A 22,805-nucleotide genomic window follows, 5' to 3' on the forward strand; every position below is an offset into this window, starting at 1 on the left:
TATACATTACCGTCACCTGTTCATAGTTCCATGGAATGGCCTTGTTATTGATCACTAGTAACTGGGTTATAGGCTTGATAATAACCCGGTCTACACGAGCTCCTTCCATGACTACAATGGGTTTGCTGGAAACCCCTGGTACAATCACTTTTGATCCTTCTTGCTTCGTGGAAACTTTGCTCGAAGATCCCTTCTCAACTACCACAGATGGTTCATCACCATTTTTGTTCTGCTTAAGTACCGACTTCTCCTATGTTTACTGCTCATCTGGATTGGCTTCATGAGACCTAATCATCATGACGGTTTGTGACGGCTTCTTTGTTTCCCTATCAGCCCATACTATTTCTATCATATTGGACTCCTAATGGGCTGGCATTGGATTTCTGTTGATATTGGGAGCTTCGGGGGTTTGAACTTCAATTTTATCAGTATCAATCAGCTCTTGTATTGCATTCTTTAAATGCCAGCACTTTTCTGTATCATGGCCTGGTGTACCAGAACAATACTCACAGCTAACGGTGTAGTCCAGATTCTTTGGAGGAGGATTGGGTAGCTTGGATTGTATTGGCCTTAGCATATCTAGCTGTCTCAACCTATGGAACAGACTAGTGTAGGATTCCCCAATGGAGTTTTCTTTTTCTGCCCCCTTTCACCCCTGAATACTTGATTAGGTCTGAAACCTGGTCCGGGGTAGGTTCGCGGATAAAGATAGGTACTTGGTATGACAGGAGCACGCCAATTAGAGTGGGTAGGTGGCTGATTGTATGCTTGTGCATGGTTAACGAAAAAATGAGGTTCCGACGGGTGATAGTAGTGTTGGGGTGAATTGTGGTGGTAAGTTGATTGGTGGGATCGATGTTGATTGTAGTAATGAGGGGAACCTCTGGATCCCGACCAAGTTCCTGAATCAACCAGTGCTGCCTCCTCCCTTTTCTTCTTTCCAATCCCTCCTACTCCGCCTTGAATAGCTTGAGTAGTTGCCTTAATAGCCGAATAACTCATGATTTTATTCGTATTGAAGCCTTCTTCCACCATACCTCCCATCTTCACTACTTCGTTGAATGATTTTCCTATCGCTGAAACCAAATGGGCATAGTAAGTTGGATCCAAGGCTTGTAGGAAGTAGTCTACCATTTCACTTTCCTTCATAGGAGGATCTACCCTTGCTGCCTGTTCCCTCCACCGTAAACCATACTCTCTAAAGCTTTCATTGTGCTTTTTCTCAAATTTTGTCAGGGATAGTCGATCTGGGATGATTTCCAGATTATATTGGAAGTGACAAGCAAATGCTTGTGCCAGGTCATCCCAGGTATACCATCTCCCATGGTCCTGGCGGGTATACCACTCTAGAGCTGATCCGCTCAAACTTTGGCTGAAGTAAGCCATTAATAATTCATCTCTTCCCCTAGCTCCTCGCATCTTGCTGCAGAAACCCCTCAAGTGGGCTACTGGATCGCCGTGCCCGTTGTATAGGTCAAACTTGGGCATCGTGAAACCAACTGGTAATTGTACATTTGGGAACAAACACAAATCCTTGTAGGCCACACTCACCTGCCCTCCTAATCCTTGCATGTCTCGGAACGATTGTTCTAAGCTTTTGACCTTCCTGAACATCTCTTCTTGTTCAGCATTTTTGACTGGCTTGTCAATTTCGGTTGGGAGGTCAAAATGGGGAGTAAATGAATGGATTTCGGAGGCTTTGAAAGTGGGCTCCGGGGGTAGTATTGGTTGTCCTGGGCCTGGAATATAGGCTCACTAGGAGATTTGTGGAATGTAGCTGTGGGAGGTGCCACGAAGACAGGAGTTACTGGTGGAGGAGGGTATGGAACTAGTTTAGGAGGTGGAGACTGTGGTGTATGAGAGGTGGTGCCTCGGTAATGCTGGTAGATGGGGAAACTCGGGGATAGTTCAGTGGTAGGATTATCCTGAGTTTGGGCTAGTGATGAGGTGGAGGCGGGGTTAGCTGGGTAAGATGGGGGTGATTTCCCTGTAGACCAGGCCCAATACATCTCAGCCATTTGTTGCTTAAGTTTAAGCATCTCTTCTTTCATTCTACCGACGTCCATCTCCTCTATCTCAATACATGTGTCGACATCCGGGATAGACATGCTTTCGGGTATCGGTCCTTTTGATCTGGTGTGATAATGATAATATGCCAGTATACTCTTAGAAAAACTAACTGCTTGAATTCTGGAAATGAATAAACTTGTTAGTTTTGAGAGTTTAATACATATATAATTACACGTTGAGATACAATGTTCCTAGATAAATAAACCTTTTCTATTATGCATTTGCTCGGTTGCTTGTGTCATCCCAGCTTTTCTTGACCTTTTTTTTTATTGTCATTCACTCTTTATTTTATTCCTTTTTTATGATTGTGGTCGAATTTTATAGAGATTGCCTACGTATCATGTCCCCGCATGAATCAGACCGTGCGTAGTTCGGGCGTAAAGCAGTTGTCAACACTTTTATTTATTTTTGAAATAATACAAAGATGGAAAAAACATTACATTTGGAAAACATTATAAAAATGGTTTAAAACTCGACACAAATCCAAATCAAACAAAAGACATAACTCTCAATAGTTGTGGACATGCTCCACTCCCCACTTTTGTTTTCAATCATTGGATCATCTGCTCATGGTGGGGCTTGACCCGGCTGACCTCCCAGCGTACGATATATTCTTTCTAACTCCATTGCCAGATGACGGGCAAAAATAGGTGCATGCTCTATAAACCTTTCATAATCCATCCCTTGGCAGTTTACATAACTTTGAGAGGTGTAAACTGCTAAATCATGGATTTGGACCCTGAAATCTTGGAGACGTTGGTCTTGGTTTTGCAGCTGCTGTTGGCGAGTGGTGGCTATATCTCTGATACGGTCTTCACGATCTAAAGCTGACTCTAATTGAGCTCAGAGTCTGGCCTGATCGAGTCTTGCCTGTGCTCTTTCTCTATCGATGTCTACGTGCTGATGTTCTCTATTGTATCTTCTCGCTTCTTCCAATTGTGCATGGAGTTGAGTTTCTGAATGCATCCAACGGTCTTTCTCTTTCTTGAATTGTTCCCTGTCTTCTTCGGATTGCCTTATTTGACGTTCCTTATTAGATCTGGCCTCCTCGTTTAATTGTTGGATTTTTTCTTTAGCTTTGCACAACGCCTTTTCGGTTTTTGCCAAAATGGAATCATAATCTTGCATTTTTTCCAAAAGGCTGGCGATGATTTTTTGATCTTTCCAACTTCTCATTGGTGTTTCAGAAGCTTTCTTCATTTTTTGAAATTGAGCGTGAAGATTTTTATTTTCACAAGCCAGACTCTTCTTTTCACCTTCTGCTTCTTGTGCTTGTAAGTCTTTCTCCAAATTGAGGTTCCTCAGATTTTCCTTTAAGGCATGGATAGTCGCTTTGTATCCCTTTTCCTTTTCTCCCCAAATCAATCGCTCTTGGATTTTATCGTTAAAGGTTTGAACATGGGGTCTTTTTATTGGCCTTCTTAGATCGGGTTCTGGTGCATCATCCACGCGGGATCGTTTCTTAAACCATCTTGCATATCCTGGATTTATCTCGCCTTTTGTTGTGTCTGGAACTTGAGTATCATCTTTCAAGTATTGGCATCCATTCCACATCTGATGAATTAAAGCCTCGGGAAGAGTGGCTTCGGGATGTAACTCGATTACTTGCATACTCAAATCCTCATCATCAGGCAGCACTTGGTATCTCCCTAGTTGTCTTAGAACTCGCTGTGGTGCATATGGCTGGACGCTTCTCGATCCCAATAGCAGCAAATAACTATTCAAGGTTGACATGTGTATCACTTCCCTTACCGGGAGCCATCCCAAAGTCCACTCAATTTGATTTGCCGATAAAGATCTTAGATGAGATACCCAGGCTTCCACCCCTTCTGGAGACTTATAATCTTTTATTCTTTCTTCATAACTCTCGATATAATATCATTGCTTGGACCATACTGCATGAACTTGGGGTGATGTTGGAGATGTTCAATCATCCACATTTGTAATAAAATTTTGCACCCTTCGAAAACATCTGCCCCTGATTTACATAAGGTCAACGCCCGATAAATGTCTGAGAGAATGATCGGGGCAAGGGTGTGATTTTCCTTGGTAGTGAGGACATGTACGACTTTCGCTGTGCAAATATCAATTGTTCGTTCTTTGTTTGGGAAGACCATGATTCCCAGAAAAGCCACCATGAAAGCGAAGCGACGGTGAATCTGCCAGGTGTCTTTGTTCTGTTTGTTAGTAAGGCCCTTCTCATGGATTTCAAATCCGTCCGGCTTTCCGAACCTTGAATATAGGAAGTTGAAAGAACAACACCCGTTGACAACATTGCTTTTTCTGATTTGATTACTAATGTTCAGAAGACCAAAGAATCGATGTACTGAGGGAGCCTCTGGGAATATCAGATTTTGATTTCTCAGATCTTCGTCAAAACCAGCATATCCAGCTATCTCTTCTAATATAGGAGTAAGCTCGAAATCGGAGAAACGAAAGACATTGTGAACAGGGTCCCAAAAAGTTACTAACGCCGCAATCAAATCATCACGTGGTTTAACTTTCATAATATCTGTAAGAGTTCCCAAATGCTTAACGACCCATTTCTGACCATCTTCTCCTAACTCATGCCACCACACCTGAAGCCGAAATAGAAACTCATCTACTTCTGCGAATGGTGGGTTTTGGGTGGTGCTCATTTTGTATCTGCGATTAATTTTAACCAAATCAAGACTCATTTTGAAAACAGACACTCATAAAAAAAATCATTTTTTTTTATTTAACACTTTTTCTTTTTCAAAATTTGAAACTATTTTGGGAATTTTCTAAAACGACCCATTTTATTTCTCAACTCTCACAATGATTTTTTTTTTCAATTACGCTGGTCAACAAGCAAATCCGAGGCAAATGAATGCACAGGTAGCAAGTAGGATGCATCAGGATGGTCTTTTCATTTTGGGTTCACCTGTCCTAGACAGACCCAACCCCTGTGTTGAGTCTCCAAGGTCAAATGTATATGATGCAAATAGACGTTCCTACTAGGGATCCGGTACGAGGCTGAGTTATTCTAAGTGAAAAACCTGAGGCAGATTGTTCTAGACCTGGCTTACCCAAATGGATAGTTTGAGCCGAAGTGGGGGCAACGTACCGGGAGCACGAAAGTCTACCCGACCTAGTTACTTGTCCCAACTTCGTCTTATTTGGTATGACTTTTAACAGAAAGATGGGCCACGCGCACGTGTGTACCATAAATTCAGAAGACTCAGAAAGAAGGAGGGTTTCGTAGCAGTTTTATATACACAATTCAGATAATATTAAAGCGGTAAAAGCATCATTTAGCACATTAGGCGTATATCATGTAATAATCAGATAATAAATAAAGCCAACTATAACAGTTATTTTAAGCTCGAATTCTTAAACCATGAACCAGAGATTCTGGGTTCCTCCCCAACAGAGTCGCCAGAGCTGTCACACCTCCTTCTTCCGCCCCCGCGAGGGTGCAAGGAGTTTTCTCCAATTAAAGGACAGTCGAAAGGGGATTTGTTTATTTATTTCAGAGTCGCCACCTGGGAATTTTATGGCATCTCAAGTCACCAGTTTTAATCCCGAATCGAGGAGAATATGACCCTGTTTGTCATTCTGCGAACCAGAAATCCGAGTAAGGAATTCTATTAATTCGGGAGAAGGTGTTAGGCATTCTCGAATTCCGTGGTTCTAGCACGGTCGCTTAACCATTTTTATACTTGGCTTGATTATCTCGACTTACTAAATAAATTTTTTTTTCTTATTGCATGATTTTGTTACTGCTTTTGTTTAGATTATTTATAATTATAGATCTTTCTTGAAACGAATCACGCGTACGTATATTCGTATTATATATTTTTTATAAATGTAAAGAATCGTGTCACGCATACGTGTACACAATAAGATTGATAATATTTTTATATTTTTTATTATAAAAATTTGATGTTCGAAATTGTGCTTAAAATAAAATTAAGAACATTCGTCACTCTTGTATGATTAAATAGTGAACTGCACATCTCGGGTTATACGAAATTAATTTAATATTCTCCGACGAATCTCCTTTTATTAAAAATTTGGCTCAAAGTTGCGCGAACGCATAATCCGAACTGCCTTTAGAAAATGTAATTAGGTCATGCGAACGTATCCCTAATTTCACAAAATATTCTTGATGGTAATATAAAATTTCTACAAATGTTTATTATATCCCTCTATTTTTAAATATGAAAGTCATGGGAAATCACTGATTTGGACGTCCAAATTTCTTGAAAAGAATTCAAAATTTATTAGGTTGTGACCGCAAGTTATATTTTACACGTATGAATTATATACCTCAAAACTACTCAAATTTAAAGAATTAATGATATGAAAAAAAACAAACAACGTATAACTAAAACTACCATTTTTATCGTGAATACAATATTTGTATACCCAAGAAGCGAATTGCGTGCAAAACTAGGAAAAGAATTAATTTGATAAACAAACTAACAGTTTTCGAAGAATTTTCATTGTTATATTTAGAGCGAACTCTATTTTTGTATATCTTTGACTTAAATGTTGCATTTTAGTATTTATAAATCCGACCTTTTACACAACTAGTTTTTAGTCCAAAGGTCAAATTATTTGGTTAATTTGCGTACAATGATTGAATTTGGGATAGATAAAATTAAACCCGTTTTCTTTATCTCGTCTTATACAAGCTATTTACTAATACTAAATCTACATTTATAAAATTTTTGACATTATTTTATATACTATTTTTAAGAAATGAATTGATCGCATACCTAAAGTAAATGGGCCATTTGTTATTAAAAAAAAACTAATCTACAAATCGATTTAATAAAATGACATTATATGTAATGTAGTTGTACATCTGAACCATTCGTAATATTCCAACATCGTAAACGTAACGGATTATATCAATTCACCTTTCACCTATGGTTATACACATAACCGTTATTACGCCATATACGAACAAAATGCAACTAACATCATCTAGCTTTAAACAAAAATCGGATATTTGACAAGATAGGCTAGTAATGTAGTTTCTTGATATTTCCATACTATTCTATACTTAGCCAACAATATCACAAGATTTAATTAATGGCCAGCTTTCTGCCATGTTCCCTATCTCGACAATTCAAACAATAAATGTCATCACTAAACTTCAAAATAAATAAGTTTATCGTAGAATTTACTACTTCAAAAGGTCAATTGGCTAATAGTTTATCATGTCAAGTATAATACTATATTAACCAACTAAAACAAAACTGAAACTTAAACTAATAGATTTAAGTGAGTAGAAGACATAATTGTAATTTCAAACTTCATTTACTTGCAATGTTGAAGCTTTTCATGATATGAGTCTACAGATATGTACCTGGAAATGAGGGTAAAAGAGGTAAAGTTCAGCAGTAGTAGCAGCAACAAAACCAGCAGAATATACCAATGATTCAACAGATTTGAGCAACAAACAGCAAGACCTGTGAAGACCAGACGCACAGTAGCAGGAATCTTAGGAAATTTCAGACTTAAGCCAAACAATATCAACAAACAAACCCGGACAGATTCAAGGAAAACTATGTTTCTGATTTTCTTTCTTTCTTCTCTATCTGTTTCAGATTTTGTGTGTGTGTGTGTGTGCTCTCTTTTTCTATTTTTTTTTCTGTTTCTTTTCTCTGTCTATCTTTTCTTGTTTTCTCTACTGATTTTTCAGCTCTCTCTCTCTCTATCTGTTCTTTTTCAGATCTCTTCCCTTCCCTCTCTTTTTTTTTTCCTGTTCTTTCAGCTCTCTATCTGTTCTCTATATGTTCTGCCCTCTCTACTAATTTCAGCTCTTTTTAGATCCTTATTGTATGTATATCTGTCTCTCTCTATCTCTCTCTGTGTATATCTCTCCCTTAAAATCAATCCCAACACCCCCTCTTTATACAAGTTTCCCTCTTCTAATGCTGCCCGGACCCCCTTTGTTATCTAAGGCAGATTTTTCCCTTAAAATCTGCCACTAAAACTGCTTTTTCCAGTTAATCATCACTTTCCTTTAATTTCAGCCCCTCCACTTCATTTGGTTTCCCATTATTGCATTAATTAATACCCTATTTAACAAAGCACTAACACTAAAGTATTATCCCAACTGTTTCATTCCCAAATTGCCCCTGAAAAACCCTTAAACTGCAGCTATAACCAATTCTCTTAAGTTCTGGACTGAATTTTAACTAAAATGCAACCTTCTAACCCAATAATATCAATTAACACTTGTAAAACTGAATTTAAACCAGTGTCATATCCACATCAGGCCCTAGTATTCAACAAGAAACATTATGATTCAAACCATTAATCCTATCAGATAACTCTGACCTTACATTGGATCAAGCAACATTACAATATAGATGAAGAATTCAGGGAACAGACTGACTAAAGCAAAATAAAGGAACAATTTCAATACACTGAACGAAACCAAACTGAATTTAAACCAAAACATCACATTAACACCACACAGAACTTGACAAAATAGTGAAGCTAAAGTTGAACCAACAATCACATTAATACTGCACATCAAACTTCAATGACAGTGCGTACTCACATCCTAAACCATATCGAACAGTCATTGAAACCAAGATAAATGGCTGAAGTGAGATAGTACACGGGGAACTAGCTTGAAATGAAAAGCTAACTACACAGGGAACGCCTTAAACTTCAATAAATTCAAAATGAAAGAGGTGTGACATTGAATTTGCATATGTAAAACTAACACATAATGTAGAGCAACCTTGATATATAAAAAAAATGATCATTTTGAACATAATAAAAGACAATAACAAAGGAAAGCAATAATTGAAACAACACTGAATACGCAAACTTAAATAGACAAAAAATAATAAAACAAAACTCACCGGATGAACGAAAACTCAAAACCTGGTGTCCTTAACTTGTATTAAAACTCCCATTTTGGCTTTTAAGATCGAAATGAACCTTAATAGAATGTTCTCGGCTGAGAAATTTCAACTAAGGTCGATTACGACCTTAATTTCTTCTAATTTTTCCTTAACCCCCGAATTAGGGTTTCTTAGTCGATTTTTCTGATCGAAAGTCCAACCCCTTTGGTACTGATTCGAGGCAAACTGTTAGGATATTGGGAATGGGGTGGTTCGGGTGGTCAAATGGTGTTAGTTTGGAACTGATTGGAATGGCGCCGCCACCAGGGAATCTCATGGCGGCGCTAGGGTTCTTGGCTTTGATTATATATTCGAGGGGTTCCAGGTCGATTCGAAGGAAACCCATGAGGCTCTAGTGGTGAGAGAGGTCCATAGGTTAAAAGGTGTGAGTTTGGTGGTCGTCAGATGAACTAGGGTTTCGGATTGCATCTTCGATCGAAGATTCGAAGACGTTGGCTGATATTTGGAGGATAAGGTTCAGGGATTTAGGATCGGGAAGTTGAAGTGAGTTTAAGGTATGAAAATGGAGAGGTATGGCCACCGTTCGCCGCCGTGAGGGCGGTGGCTTGAGGTCTGGTCTCTGAAAACTCGGGGAAGAATAGAGGAGAGGGGGGGTCTGGCCTGGGGGTGTGGGGTGAAACTTTTAGGCTTATATACTGGGGTAACCAATGGATCCTGGCCGTTAGATCAAATGAGATTTACGGCTGGGATCACTTACTTAAGTGAAACGACATCGTTTCATTTTCTTTAAGACCGGAACGGTCTATGACGGGAACGGGTCGGGTAAAAGGTAATGTTTTTGGTCCGTTGATCAATTCGAAATCAACGGCCCTTATCAAAGTTTCCCAAAACGACATCGTTTGGGGGATCTTTGAGACGGACCGGACCTGGGGTCTTCTGGATTGGGCTGTGAGGGGGTTAATTTGGTTTGGGCCTGGATTTCGGTCCAGGTCTGATTTAGGACTCATTTCCTATTTTTCTTTTTTAAAAAAATAATAAAATAAAGTAAAATTAAACACATATTATTTAACACCCATAATAATTAATGCTCAAATTAAAAAAATTAAATAAAATTAACACAATGGCAAGAAACACATATGCATATTTTTTGTGATTTTTTCTTCTTTTAAAACCAACTATCGTTTATTTAATTCCTAAATATATTATTTTTTATTTTATTTTATCCTTTTATAAAAACCTAGGATTAATTAATTATAAAAATGCAACATTAATTCCTAAATGCACATGTACCTATATTACTATTTTTCTATATTTTCCCTATTAAAAATAAAATAATCATGCACAAATAAAATGCCATGAAAAATTCAAAATTGCATACAAAGAAAAATTATTTGTGATTTCTTTTGGAGTAATTCTTGTGAGGCAAAAATCACGTGCTCACAGTTATCGTTTAGGCATCGTAACTATTATGTATCAACCACAACCTATTTTACGAGAAAACGGACAACACATACCGTATTTATATGAATTCTCACAATTCAAAAAAATCCCCAAAAAGCCCAAACAACATCAACAATAATCATATTGAGCCTCCCAAAATAGTCCACCAACCAACAACACTACTACCAAACCATTCAATATATATTTCACCAGTTCTAGCTTCAACGACTTAGCCGCAACTTGGATAATCTTAAATACATGTATAGTAAGAGGTTACTTACCTCTAAATAGAAAGAATAACTGCAATTTGACCTTAATTTTCCATGAAATATCCCTCCAATGCTGGCACAAGAACAAGGAAGCGAAACTAGCAATCAATTAGAGGTTTCGAAATCACCTAGGGTTGATACTAACAACTTGATGGAGTATTTACAGAACATAAAACACTTAAAACAACCTCTCACATGGGCTGGAACAACACAAAAATGAGCAACAACAGGAAGAACAAGAAACTTACTAGCGCCATGGGATTTCCGACACTTGATTTGTGTTGTTTGCCCTTTGTTTGGGTCATGGATCATGAGAAAAACTTGAGAGGATGTTTTTAGGGTTCTAAGGTCTAAATACACTGGAAAAAAAAACTTAAAACGGGGTTGAGGCCTCTTTTATATATATCTATATGTCTTAAACCGCCTATGTGGGCACCATAGAGAGGTGCTTGGCGCTGTCTCACGAAAACGTGAATATTTCTCTACTTTGAGATCATATGGAGGAATAGTTTAATAAATTGGAAACTAGACTCACAGACCTTCAATTTGGTGGGTACATCACCCTGTAATTCCTAGCAAATTGAGAGAAAAGCTTAGTAACATTTGACCAAAAGTTTAAGTAAACTTATGAACGTAAGTTGCGACAACTTTTGTCGACTTTTTGTTTCATAACTCATTTGACTTCAACACTTATGATATAGATATCAAATGATTCAAATACCTTAAAACATGATCTTTTCAGTATATTAAGTACCTCTAGGTTTACCCGAAAATATAGGTTACAACATCCTTGATTCGTTTAACTTCTAATATTTGTTAAATCCCTTATACACCCTTGTATCATTTAATACCAATAGAATTAACTTCTTATCATCTCAAAGATAATTGCTTCTCGGATTTACGTTGACTAACTTAAGGTATGAACTAACGTACGTGAATATGGGTTGTAACAGATAGTCACTATTCTAGATAAGTTATCTGAAGATACAAATCATTGGCCCTGAGAGATTGCTGAAAGAAGAAGATCAACTGGTGTTCACCAAGTTGATACTAACACATTTGTGCAGGTACAACTTGATGTGGAAGAGGACACCCTACTCATGAGTGTCAAGCTATCATGGAGGAAGTGAATGATGTGGGTAATTATAATTTCAATATAATAGGTCAGAAGCACCCCAATTTTTTATGGAATTTACCTGGGGGTACTGCAAATTCATGGCAACAAAGCAACCCCAGAGTTTAGGGATAGGGATCTCAAAAAATCCAAATTCAACAGAGGCCACAATTTTAGCCTCAACAACTAATTCAGTCTGGGTTAGAAGATATGATAAAATCATTCATTGTCAAGACATATGAGAGATTAGATGCTCATGGTGCATCTTTCAAAGAACTTGGGACAGTTCTACGTAATTTGAAGAGACAAGTGGGACAAATTGTAAATATATTATCTGAGAGAATCTCAGGTACTCTACCAGCTGATACTGAAAAGAATCCCAAAGAAATAGTAAATGTTGTGACCTTGAGAAGCAGACAATTATTGAAATATCCCACTCCAAGTCAAAAACAAGTTTCGCCTGAAAAGGAAAGTGGGAATGAGCTGAAAATTGAAGATGATAAAAAGATTGAGAAGAAGAAAGGCAAGAAGGGAGCTAAGATAAATAAGTAGGAGGAAGCTCCAAGAAGCGAGGAATATGATGATGTGACCAAGAACATGCATGCTCTACCTTTTCCCCAAAAGCTCTATAGAGAAAAACTAGACAAGTAGTTCGAGAGATTTTTAGGCATGTTGAGACAGGTCAATGTAAATTTGCCATTCACTGAAATTCTCTCACAAATGCCAGCTTATGAAAAGATCATGAAGGAGATCCTCACAAAGAAGAAAAATATAGAAGAGACCTCAGTGGTCAAACTCACAGAGCATTGCAGTGCAATATTGCAAAATAAACTCCCCAAAAAGTGTGGAGATCCAGGGAGTTTTACTATACCTTGCTCTTTAGGCATTCTTAATTTTGATAAATCTTTATGTGATTTTAGTGCCTCAGTTAATCTAATGCCATTGTCTATTTACAGGAAATTGGAGAAGGAGATTGGAGAGATAAGGCCGGTGCCTATATCTTTGCAGCTGGCAAATCAAACAACTATAACACCCGAGGGGATAGTAGAAGATGTGTTGGTGCGAGTGGATAAGTTTGTTTTTTCTTGTAGATTTCATAGAGGTGAATATGTAGGAGAACAAGGAGGCCCCCCTCATCCTAGGAAGACTATTTTTTAGCAATAGGTAGAGCTATATTAGACATACATTATAGAAAACTCATGCTTAGAGTGGGTGAGGAGACGGTGACTTTTGAGATGAAGGTAGCAACTGTAGTGCAAAAAGGAGAAGCCAGCTGCAAGTGTTGAGTGGAAGGTGAAGGGCGTAAAAGAGAAGGATGCTATTATTGAGAGAGATAAGTATACCCCAAGAACGTTGAGAAGAAGTTGTCTACATGGATGTGTGCACTAGTGCGGGCGCCTGCAATGGAGCCCGACATTGATTCAGACCCTGACTAGAGATTCAGGAAAGTTTCCTCTACCTTATGATTTTTAATTGTGTGTCATGGGGACATGCCACAACTTAAAGTGTGGGGGAGGTGTATATTTGTATGGTGTATGTAGATTAGTCTTAGTTTTTGCTTTAAGTAGCTTGATTATTTTTAGTTTTGTTAATTTGAGTAGTAGAAAAAAAAACATAAAAGTTTTAAAACTTTAGATTTTTCCCGATGATGGATACCATTCTACAGGATTCTTGAGGGATTAAAGTCGAAGGAAAAAAGACAAAAATAGATCTTCTTTTGTAGGTAGTGTATCAATTCCTCCTTGGTTTTTCTTTGTGCCGCGGTTCTTTTCCAAGGGTTTTATTTTAACCGGGTGTAGTTAGTTTTTATTTTTGATAGGAGTAGGCAACCTTGTTCTATGATTTGAATGGGAAGAAATATCTCTTGACTTTGTTATGCCTTGAGAATAGTAAGTGCTTTGGTTGTGATGCTTAGACTTAGTTTTTGACTCTTGGATAAGTGCCTTAATTTGTATGATTTTAACTTTGCTTAATTGCTTTAACTAGAGTGTCTTGAAGAGGCCAATCCTGAGTGAGTCATGTGCCATGTGTGCGTGAGATTTTTGGTTATTTTGTGCATTGCATTTGATTTTTAGAACTTACCCCTTGTGTTTGCAAAGCGAAATAGTAGTTTTGTTCAGTCTTGGAAGTGATATAGACATTTTTTTGTTGAGCCAGATATATATTTTACCCACCTAATTATTATGTATCTTAGTTAACCCATTTTTTGAGCATGTAATTCTGTTCCTTTGGCAATCACATTATAAGCCTTACCTATTTATTTGAATTGACCATCTATTTGAACATTGTACATCTCTTGAGAGCTTGAATTTATTATGAACTGTGTAAAAGTTGAAGTGTGAGGTGGTTGGTTTGGCTTTTGAGTGGAACTATTGAAATAAGGAGAAAGGTACATTGTCTTGAAAAAGTAAGAGCCGCTTGAATTGAAAAAGAAAAAAAATAATAGTTATATTGATGTGAAAAATATTCTTTGATAGTGGTGACTCTTGTTGTACTTGTGCTTAAAGAAGAAGGGAGTTAATTGTATATTGATGTGGATGTGGAGTTATGGTTTGCCACAAGTGTGGGTTTTTGAATGTTAAAGTGTATCTATTAAAGTTCTTAGCGAGGTGTAGTTACTCTTATATATAAATGTATCCTACATGTCCTGCAGCCTACGTTACAACCAATTAACGTCCTGCTTGATCCATGACTGAATGAGCTCAATTAGTAGAGTAGTACACAACGGGCAAGCCTATGGTGCATCTTTTGTGGCACATGAATGTCGTTTTTGAGAGTGAGTGAATTCTTTCTATCTTGAGTTCCTAATTGTTCTTGAATTTTATTGTTTGTGGAACTACTTTCTTTTATTGTGTGAGTGCACTTGATTCTTGAAGGAAAGATAATTCTTAATTATCTATGTTAGAGTAAGTGAGTAATTTGTGAATAATGCATGGTGCTTGTGAGTCAATTCTTGAGGTGAAGATGCTACACTATTGTGTTTAGTCTATTTTAAATATTCTTAGTGTGATAAGTTAGGAGAGTTGCTTAGTAAGGTTGTGTCTATATAAAGTGTGGTTTGATTGCTCGAGGACTAGCAATTGTTTTAGTGAGTGGTGTTGATGGTAGGCTATAATCACATGTTTTAGTCTATTATTACATTCTAATTTACTGCACTTTAGTTGAGTTTGAGCTTTAATCGTTAGTGTTTTGCACTAATTGTATGTTTTATGCCTTGTAGGAGTGATTCCGAGCTATGTAGATGTTATGGAACGAATTCAAGTAAATTGGAGCTTTGAATTATGAGTAAAAGCCCAAGTAATTAAGTCGGATCGCGTTTGGGGATCAACAGATGATAGTTAAGAATGAACGAAGAATCGAGCAGGCATACTGCGTAGTATCTAGTAAAATGCACACATATTTTTGCTCAGAACTCCTTTTGGGCTCCACAATATGTTGTTGGAAAGAAAATTCAAAGGTCTACAACTTTAATATTTTACGTTTATTTAACTTCCCAACACAACAAGGTGAAAAGTGTGCGGCAAGTGCACGGCCACGCATATGGCGGCAGAATAGTGTGAAAAGTGTGCGGCCGCGCACGTCCTATCCTGGAAAAGTGTCCTTTTTATGTAAGAGAAGGTGTATGTGTTTGGGGCCGATCCTACTTGGTATATATACATGGAAAAACGGTATTTTCAGGACTTTTGACATATCTATGACCAAATGAGGCTAAGGAGATGTTGGAAAAGCAAGAGCACAAGGAATCCATCATTCAATCCCAACTTAAGACAAGGGTTTGGATTGTTTTATATTTTTTATTAACTTTAAACTTAATTGTGATGAATTTCTCCATATCCATGGAGTAACTCTTCTTTAGGGATTGATGGATTTGGTGTTTGAGAATTGTTTGCGGATATTAACTCTAGTGTTTGTGTATTGAATTGGTTTGGGTATTGCATACATATTCACATGTTTATGTAATCAAAAGAGACATAACTTGTGATGTTTTGCATTATCTAGTTTGTTGAATTCATTGATTCTTATTAGTAATCGGAAGAGGCTGGTTGAATTAATGCTTAGACCTAGTTAGGAGGATAATCGAATGAGGTTCTCCTAAAGATTAAACCTCTACGAATACTTGCATATCTTCACTGAGCTTAACTTTGTTTATATTCTGAGATTGAGACTTAATCGAGAGATGAGTTTCTACTGAACGTTCGAACTAATAATAGAGTGAATTCGAGAGACTCACTTGAACCATAGAGTGAAGTAACTAGAGTTAATTCCCCTATCCAATCAACCCTTATTTCCTCCAATTGATATCTTCTTGCTTACACTTGTTGAAATTGTCATTAGCCAATAGTTAGACTATTAGTTAATTTTAGTTTTAGTTCACACAACTCCAAATTGTTGATCAACTTTAATAGCAATCTAGCTACAAACTACGATAATATTATTTAACTCCAATCCCTGTTGTAAGGCCCCGTGAAAACTTGTACTCAAAACCGGGTAACTCGTGGTGCCAAGTCCCGAATATATATTAGGAATGTGTAAAATTAAGCGAGCCGCGGTTCAGACCCTTTTGGTACTGATCTATGTTATAAAAAGTCAAGAAATACTGTTTTCTAGGAAATGCAATTCTGCGGTCTAGAATGCGGTCGCATAATAGATATGCGAACCGCATAATCGCCGCAAAGTGAGTCAGTGTGTTGGTTGAATTGGAGGTTAAATATGCGATCGCATAACAGATATGCGGACCGCATAGTCGTCACATATTTCCCTTGGAATTTTTTGAGGGGCAGTTCTGCGGTGCACTATGCGACCACATAATGGGTATGCAGACCGTATTTCTTCCACATACCCAGGCAGTGAGTTCAGATTTTGGGAGCACTTTTGCGGTCCATTTTTCGGACCGCATTTCCACTCTATGATCGCAAAGTGCGATCGCATACCTAACTCGGGCTCCTATTTTTCTAAATTTTAAACCTGACCCGTTCTTCAATAAAACACCCCAACCCCTTATTTTAACATATTTTCTGAACAAAACTAGAGAGAGGGAAGAGAGAATTCTTGAGAGATAAAGTCCTACCTTCATCAATTTGATTCTTCAAAGTCACTCGGGCCGGGGAATTTCAAGTAATTGTCTTCATCTCGATATAATGGTGTAAGTAAATGGAAACAAACCAAGTGTGTGTGTGTGAATGTGTTTATGTGTTAAGAGCTGTGTAACAAATGATGGAAAGAAATCATAATTGATGCAATTGAAACAACTGTGGTAATATCATACATGACTTGTCGCGGGCAATTATCGTTGTGACTTAAGTTGTATACGGACTGTTGCATATGATGGAAATGGTATTGACATTTATGAAAATTCTTTGTAAATTGTTGTTGTTGTCGTGTGAAATGTGATTGTCCGGTGGGATCGGGTTGCGCGCCGCAACATGAAGTTATAAGGTGTGGGTTGTGGTGATAAGGGTGGCCGAGGTAATAAGGGTGGAAAAGTGATCGAAATCACAATTGAAATGAAAATATGTGAAAGTTGTGAAATCATTTATGTGATGAAATAATGTTGAAAGGGGAAAAGGAGAGATTGTGGAACTTGTTTGACTTTGGTTGTTCCTTTAATGTGCATTTGATTGTTGATTCTATTACTGTTTGTTATCTGTGTGTTCCTTGATTTTACTTGAGGCAAAGTTTGTTCATACATACCAGTACAATTTAAATGTACTGACATCCCTTTTACCGGGGGCGCTACATTCATGTTATGATTGGATGTGGTTCTATAGCAGGTACTCCAGCCCACCAACAGTAGTACTCCGCCACTTCCCATCAGCTGAATTGTTGAGCCCCTTTCCTCTCGGGGCCCTGCGTGGCTCATGCCGCTTATCCTCCCGAAAATTTTATTTTGGTATTTGCGTAAGGTATAGCCGGAGTCTTGTTACCGGCAAGTATTGTAACACTCTTCTGTATCTCTAGAGGCTCCGTAGACGGGAAATGTGGGTTATGTACTTATTTATTTTGGGCAGCATAACTTGTAAACCACGCTAAGTAACTATGTATGTTATGTAAATCTCGTAAGAATGTGTTTAAATTTATAAATGGCTATTTCACTTGGTTAATGGGTAATGGAAACACAGGGTATCATGTGGAATAGGAAAGGCACCCAAGTCCGCTTGGTTGGGGCTACCCGGTCAAGCGCCGGTCGCGCCCCTTGGTTTTTGGGGCATGACAAACTTGGTATCAGAGCCTAAGGTTTTAAAGTGTCCTAGGATGTCTCGGAGCCGTGTCTAGTAGGGTCCTCCTTATCGGTGTGTTGTCGACCACATCTATAAGTTGGAGGCTACATGGGCATTTAGGAAATTACCTTCTTCTTTATTACTTTATATCGTGCAGTGAAGTGAAAAGTGGAAGTATATACATCTAACTCATGCTCTGTTCCAAATTTTCATTAATGGCACCTAAGAAGAGAGCTAGACTCGGCCTCGGGGCCAATGCCACCCCAAGTGTGGCTGTGAATCATGTACCTGATTCCTTGGGTGAGAGTGACTCCCCGGTCTTGAATTTGCCTGGCCCATCTATTCCAGATCCAAGTATTCCTGTTCCAGCTGCGGCAGAGGGTGCTACCATCCCTCCCACTGATATTCCTGATCATGATGCAATTCCAGCTTCCGGTCCCGGGGTTTCTGATGGGGACCTTAGAGGAGCCATCCATATGTTGACCCAGTTAGTGGCCGCTCAGGCCCAGAGATCTCATGATGCCCCTGCAACCCCCAGTGGACAGGGAGATTCCGCTAGCTCCAGAGTCAACCAGTTTCTGCAGTTGGCCCCTCCAGATTTCACGGGCACAGACCCAGAGGCTGATCCGCAGGATTTCCTTGATGAAATGTATAAGACCCTTCGAGTGATGAAGGCTACAAAGACGGAAGGGGTTGAGTTGGCTTCATACAGGTTGAGGGGAGCAGCGTATTCGTGGTTCGAGATGTGGGAGGATTCCCGTGGGGAGGGAAGACCTCCGTCTAGATGGGATGAGTTTGTAGATGCATTCGTGGACCACTTCTTGCCTGCCGAGACAATGGCGGCCCGTTCCACAGAATTTGAGGTCCTCAAGCAGGGCAGTATGAGTGTTTGGGAGTACCACAAAGAGTTTGTGAGGTTGCCCAAGTATGCTCCTCAGTTAGTGTCGACCATGGATTCTCGAGTTTGGCGATTCGTTCAGGGTCTTAGTCCTTTGGTGGTGAATGAGGCTGCTACAGCGGCCTTACACTCAGATATGAATTATGGGAAGATTGTGGGGTTCGCTCAGGCCACAGAGGCTTGGAAGTTGAAAATACATGTAGAAAGGGAGAGTAGCAGCAGGGCCTGATCAATGGGTCACTAAGGGAGACCAGTTTCGGGGAGAGGGCCATCAGGGCCATCCCAGTCATATGCCCAGTCCTCATCAAGCGCACCACCATCTATGCACAGTTATCAGCAGAGCAATCACTTGAGATCAGGTTCAGACAGTAGGAGACCCCATCAATCCGGTCGTCTAGGAGGGAGATCACAGCGGCAAGGGAGGGCTTCATGCCCTAAGTGTGGGAGGTTCCATTCTGATACTTGTTATTTGGATATTCCGGTGTGTTATAGATGCGGGGTGAGAGGTCATATCCAGCGGGACTGCCGTGCACCCAGTCAGGGTATGGGTAGGGGATTTGCTCAGTCATTCGGTACTTCAGCTGCCACATCATCTGTGCATCCTCCAGCCCCAGCAGGGCGCAATGTAAGGGGTGGAGCTCGTGGTAGAGGTGTACCCATCCAGTTTTATGCCTTGAGTGGTCGCAAGAGTGTAGAGGCCTCCCCAGATGTTGTTACAGGTATCTTGTCTATTCAGGACATTGATTGTTATGCTCTGATTGATCCGGGGTCCTCTTTGTCTTATGTCACCCCATTCATTGCTTCAAGGTTTGGGGTAGAACCCGAACAGCTTCATGAACTCCGGTTGGTGATTCTATTGCAGCCACGTGAGTTTATAGGAATTGTGTTGTCATGGTATGTGGTCGTGCTACCACGGCTGATCTTATTGAGCTTGAAATAGTGGATTTTGATGTGATTAGGGGAATGGACTGGCATTATTCGTGCTTTGCTAAACTTGACTACCGAACGAGAGTCATGAGGCTTGAGTTCCCTAATGAGCTGGTTATTGAGTGGAAGGGAAATGGTGTGGTGCCGAAAGGTAGGTTTATTTCCTACCTCAAGGCTTCGAAGATGATTAGGAAGGGGTGTATCTACCATTTGGTTCGGGTGGTGGACACCACTTCAGAAGTGTTTGTCCCCGAGTCCGTGCCAGTCATGAATGAGTTTCTTAAAGTGTTTCCGGACGAGCTTCCAGGGATCCTGCCAGATAGGGAGATTATTTCGGGATTGATGTATTGCCAGATACGCGGACGATATCTATTCCACTATACAGAATGGTGCCAGCGGAGTTAAGGGAGTTAAAGGAACAACTGAAGGATTTATTAGAAAAGGGGTTCATACGGCCAAGTGTGTCACCGTGGGGTGCCCCGGTTCTTTTTGTCAGAAAGAAGGATGGGTTGCTCCAGATGTGTATTGATTATCGGCAGCTTAACAAGGTCACCATCAAGAATAAATATCCTTTGCCTCAGATAGATGATTTGTTCGACCAATTGCAAGGTGCGAGGTTCTTTTCAAAAATTGATCTACGGTCCGGGTATCACCAATTGAAGATCAGAGAACAGGATATTCCTAAGACCGCTTTCAGAACTCGCTATGGTCACTTTGAATTCTTTGTAATGTGTTTTGGGCTAACCAACGCCCCGACAGCTTTCATGGATCTTATGAATTGGGTCTTCAAGCCATTTCTAGACTCCTTTGTGATTGTTTTCATTGATGACATCCTTGTTTATTCGCGGAGCCGGGAGGATCATGTCGATCACCTCAGGGCAGTTCTGCAGACCCTTTATCAGCACCAGTTGTATGCTAAATTTTCAAAGTGTGAATTTTTGTTGGAGTCCGTTACCTTTCTAGGCCATGTTGTTTCCAGTGAAGAGATTCAGGTGGATCCCCAGAAGATTGCAGTAGTAAAAGATTGGCCTAGACCCACGACCCCGACGGAGATCCGTAGCTTCTTGGGTTTAGCGGGGTATTATCGGAGGTTTGTGAAGGGATTCTCTACCCTCGCCTCCCGTTTGACTAAGTTGACACAGAAAGCAGTTAAGTTCCAATGGTCCGACGCTTGTGAGAAAAGTTTTCAGGAATTGAAGTCGAGATTGACCTCGACGCCGATATTGACCTTGCCGGAAGGCACAGAAGGATTTGTGGTTTATTGCAATTCCTCTGGGGTCGGTTTGGGGTGTGTGTTGATGCAACATGGGAAGGTTATAGCATATGCTTCAAGACAATCAAGAATCACGAGAAGAATTATCTGACGCATGATTTGGAGCTTGCGGCAATTGTATTTGCCTTGAAAATATGGTGGCATTATCTTTATGGGGTCTATTTGGATGTGTTCTCGAACAACAAGAGTCTCCAATATTTTTTCAAGCAGAAGGAGTTGAATTTAAGGCAGTAGAGGTGGTTAGAATTGATCAAGGATTATGATATGGATATTTTATACCATCTAGGGAAGGCGAATGTGGTGGCCGACGCTCTCAGTCGGAAGTCCATGGGTAGTTTGGCTCATTTGGGAGCGGATCAGAGGCCTTTGGATCGGGAGGTTTATCAATTGGCCAGTATGGGGGTTCATATTTTGACCTCAGACGAGGGGAAGGTTATGGTGCATAATGGAGCAGAATCGTCACTGGTAGCAGAAGTCAAGGAAAAACAGCTCATTGATCCAGCATTAACACAGATGAAGGAGGCAATTTTTAATAACAAGACTTCGACATTTTCACTCGGTGGTGAGGATGGTGTATTACGATATCAAGGTAGGCTATGTGATCCAGATGTGGATAATCTTCGGGGGAGGGTAATGGCGGAGGCTCATAATTCCAGGTATTCTGTGCACCCAGGTTCTACGAAAATGTACCGTGATCTCAAGGAAATTTATTGGTGGAACGGTATGAAGAGGGGTGTGGCGGACTTTGTATCTAAATGTCCGAATTGTCAGCAAGTAAAATTTGAGCACCAGTGGCCCGGTGGGTTAACTTAGCTTATGGAAATACCAATGTGGAAATGGGAGATGATCAACATGGATTTCGTGGTAGGATTACCTCGCACTCAATGCAAGTTCGACTTAATTTGGGTAATAGTGGATCAGCTCACCAAATTAGCTCACTTCTTGCCAGTCAAGTCCACGAATACTGCGGAACAATATGCTCAATTGTATATCAAGGAAATAGTAAGGCTTCATGGCACTCCACTTTATATTATCTTAGATCGAGGGTCCCAGTTCACAGCTAATGTTTGGAAGAAATTTCAGCAAGGTTTGGGTACTCAGGTGAATTTCAACATGACTTTCCATCCGCAGACTGATGGTCAAGCGGAGCGGACTATTTAGACGCTTGAAGATATGTTACAGGTTTGTATCTTGGATTTCAAAGGTAATTGGGATGATCAATTGCCACTTATAGAATTTGCTTACAATAATAGCTTTCATGTTAGCATTCAGATGGCCCCATTTGAGGCATTGTATGGGAGGAGATGTAGGTCTCCGATTGGATGGTTCGAAGTGGGTGAAGCAGAATTGTTAGGACCAGATCTCGTGCACCAGGCTATGGAAAAAGTTAAAATCATCCAGGAAAGGCTGAAAGCTACTTAGAGTCGCCAGAAATCTTAATGCAGACATTCATCGAAGAAAATTGGAATTCCAAGTAGATGATTGGGTGTTCTTGAGGGTATATCCTATGAAGGGAGTCATGCTATTTGGGAAGAAAGGGAAGTTGAGTCCCAGATATGTCGGGCCGTATCGGGTCACTCAAAGGATAGGACAGGTGGCCTATAGACTGGAATTGCCCCCTGAAATGTCATTAGTGCACCCGGTGTTCCATGTGCCTATGTTAAAGAAAGTGGTTGGAGACCAATCCACCATCGTGCCAATCGAGGTCAGTGAAGAGTTGTCATATGAAGAAATTTCGA

The 22,805-nt window shown here is 39.7% G+C and overlaps 1 protein-coding gene across 1 annotated transcript; it reads left to right on the forward strand.

The window, feature by feature from the left end:
- Nucleotides 1-11,960: 11,960 nt before the first annotated feature.
- LOC104230310 (uncharacterized) lies at nucleotides 11,961-12,908 on the forward strand. The gene is made up of 2 exons (XM_009783074.1): nucleotides 11,961-12,273; nucleotides 12,478-12,908. The coding sequence occupies exons 1-2, from the start codon at nucleotides 11,961-11,963 to the stop codon at nucleotides 12,906-12,908; spliced, it is 744 nt and encodes a 247-aa protein (XP_009781376.1).
- The last annotated feature ends 9,897 nt before the right edge of the window (nucleotides 12,909-22,805 follow it).

This window comes from Nicotiana sylvestris, chromosome 12, assembly GCF_000393655.2.
Source record: "Nicotiana sylvestris chromosome 12, ASM39365v2, whole genome shotgun sequence".
In the NCBI taxonomy this organism is placed as follows: Eukaryota; Viridiplantae; Streptophyta; class Magnoliopsida; order Solanales; family Solanaceae; genus Nicotiana; species Nicotiana sylvestris.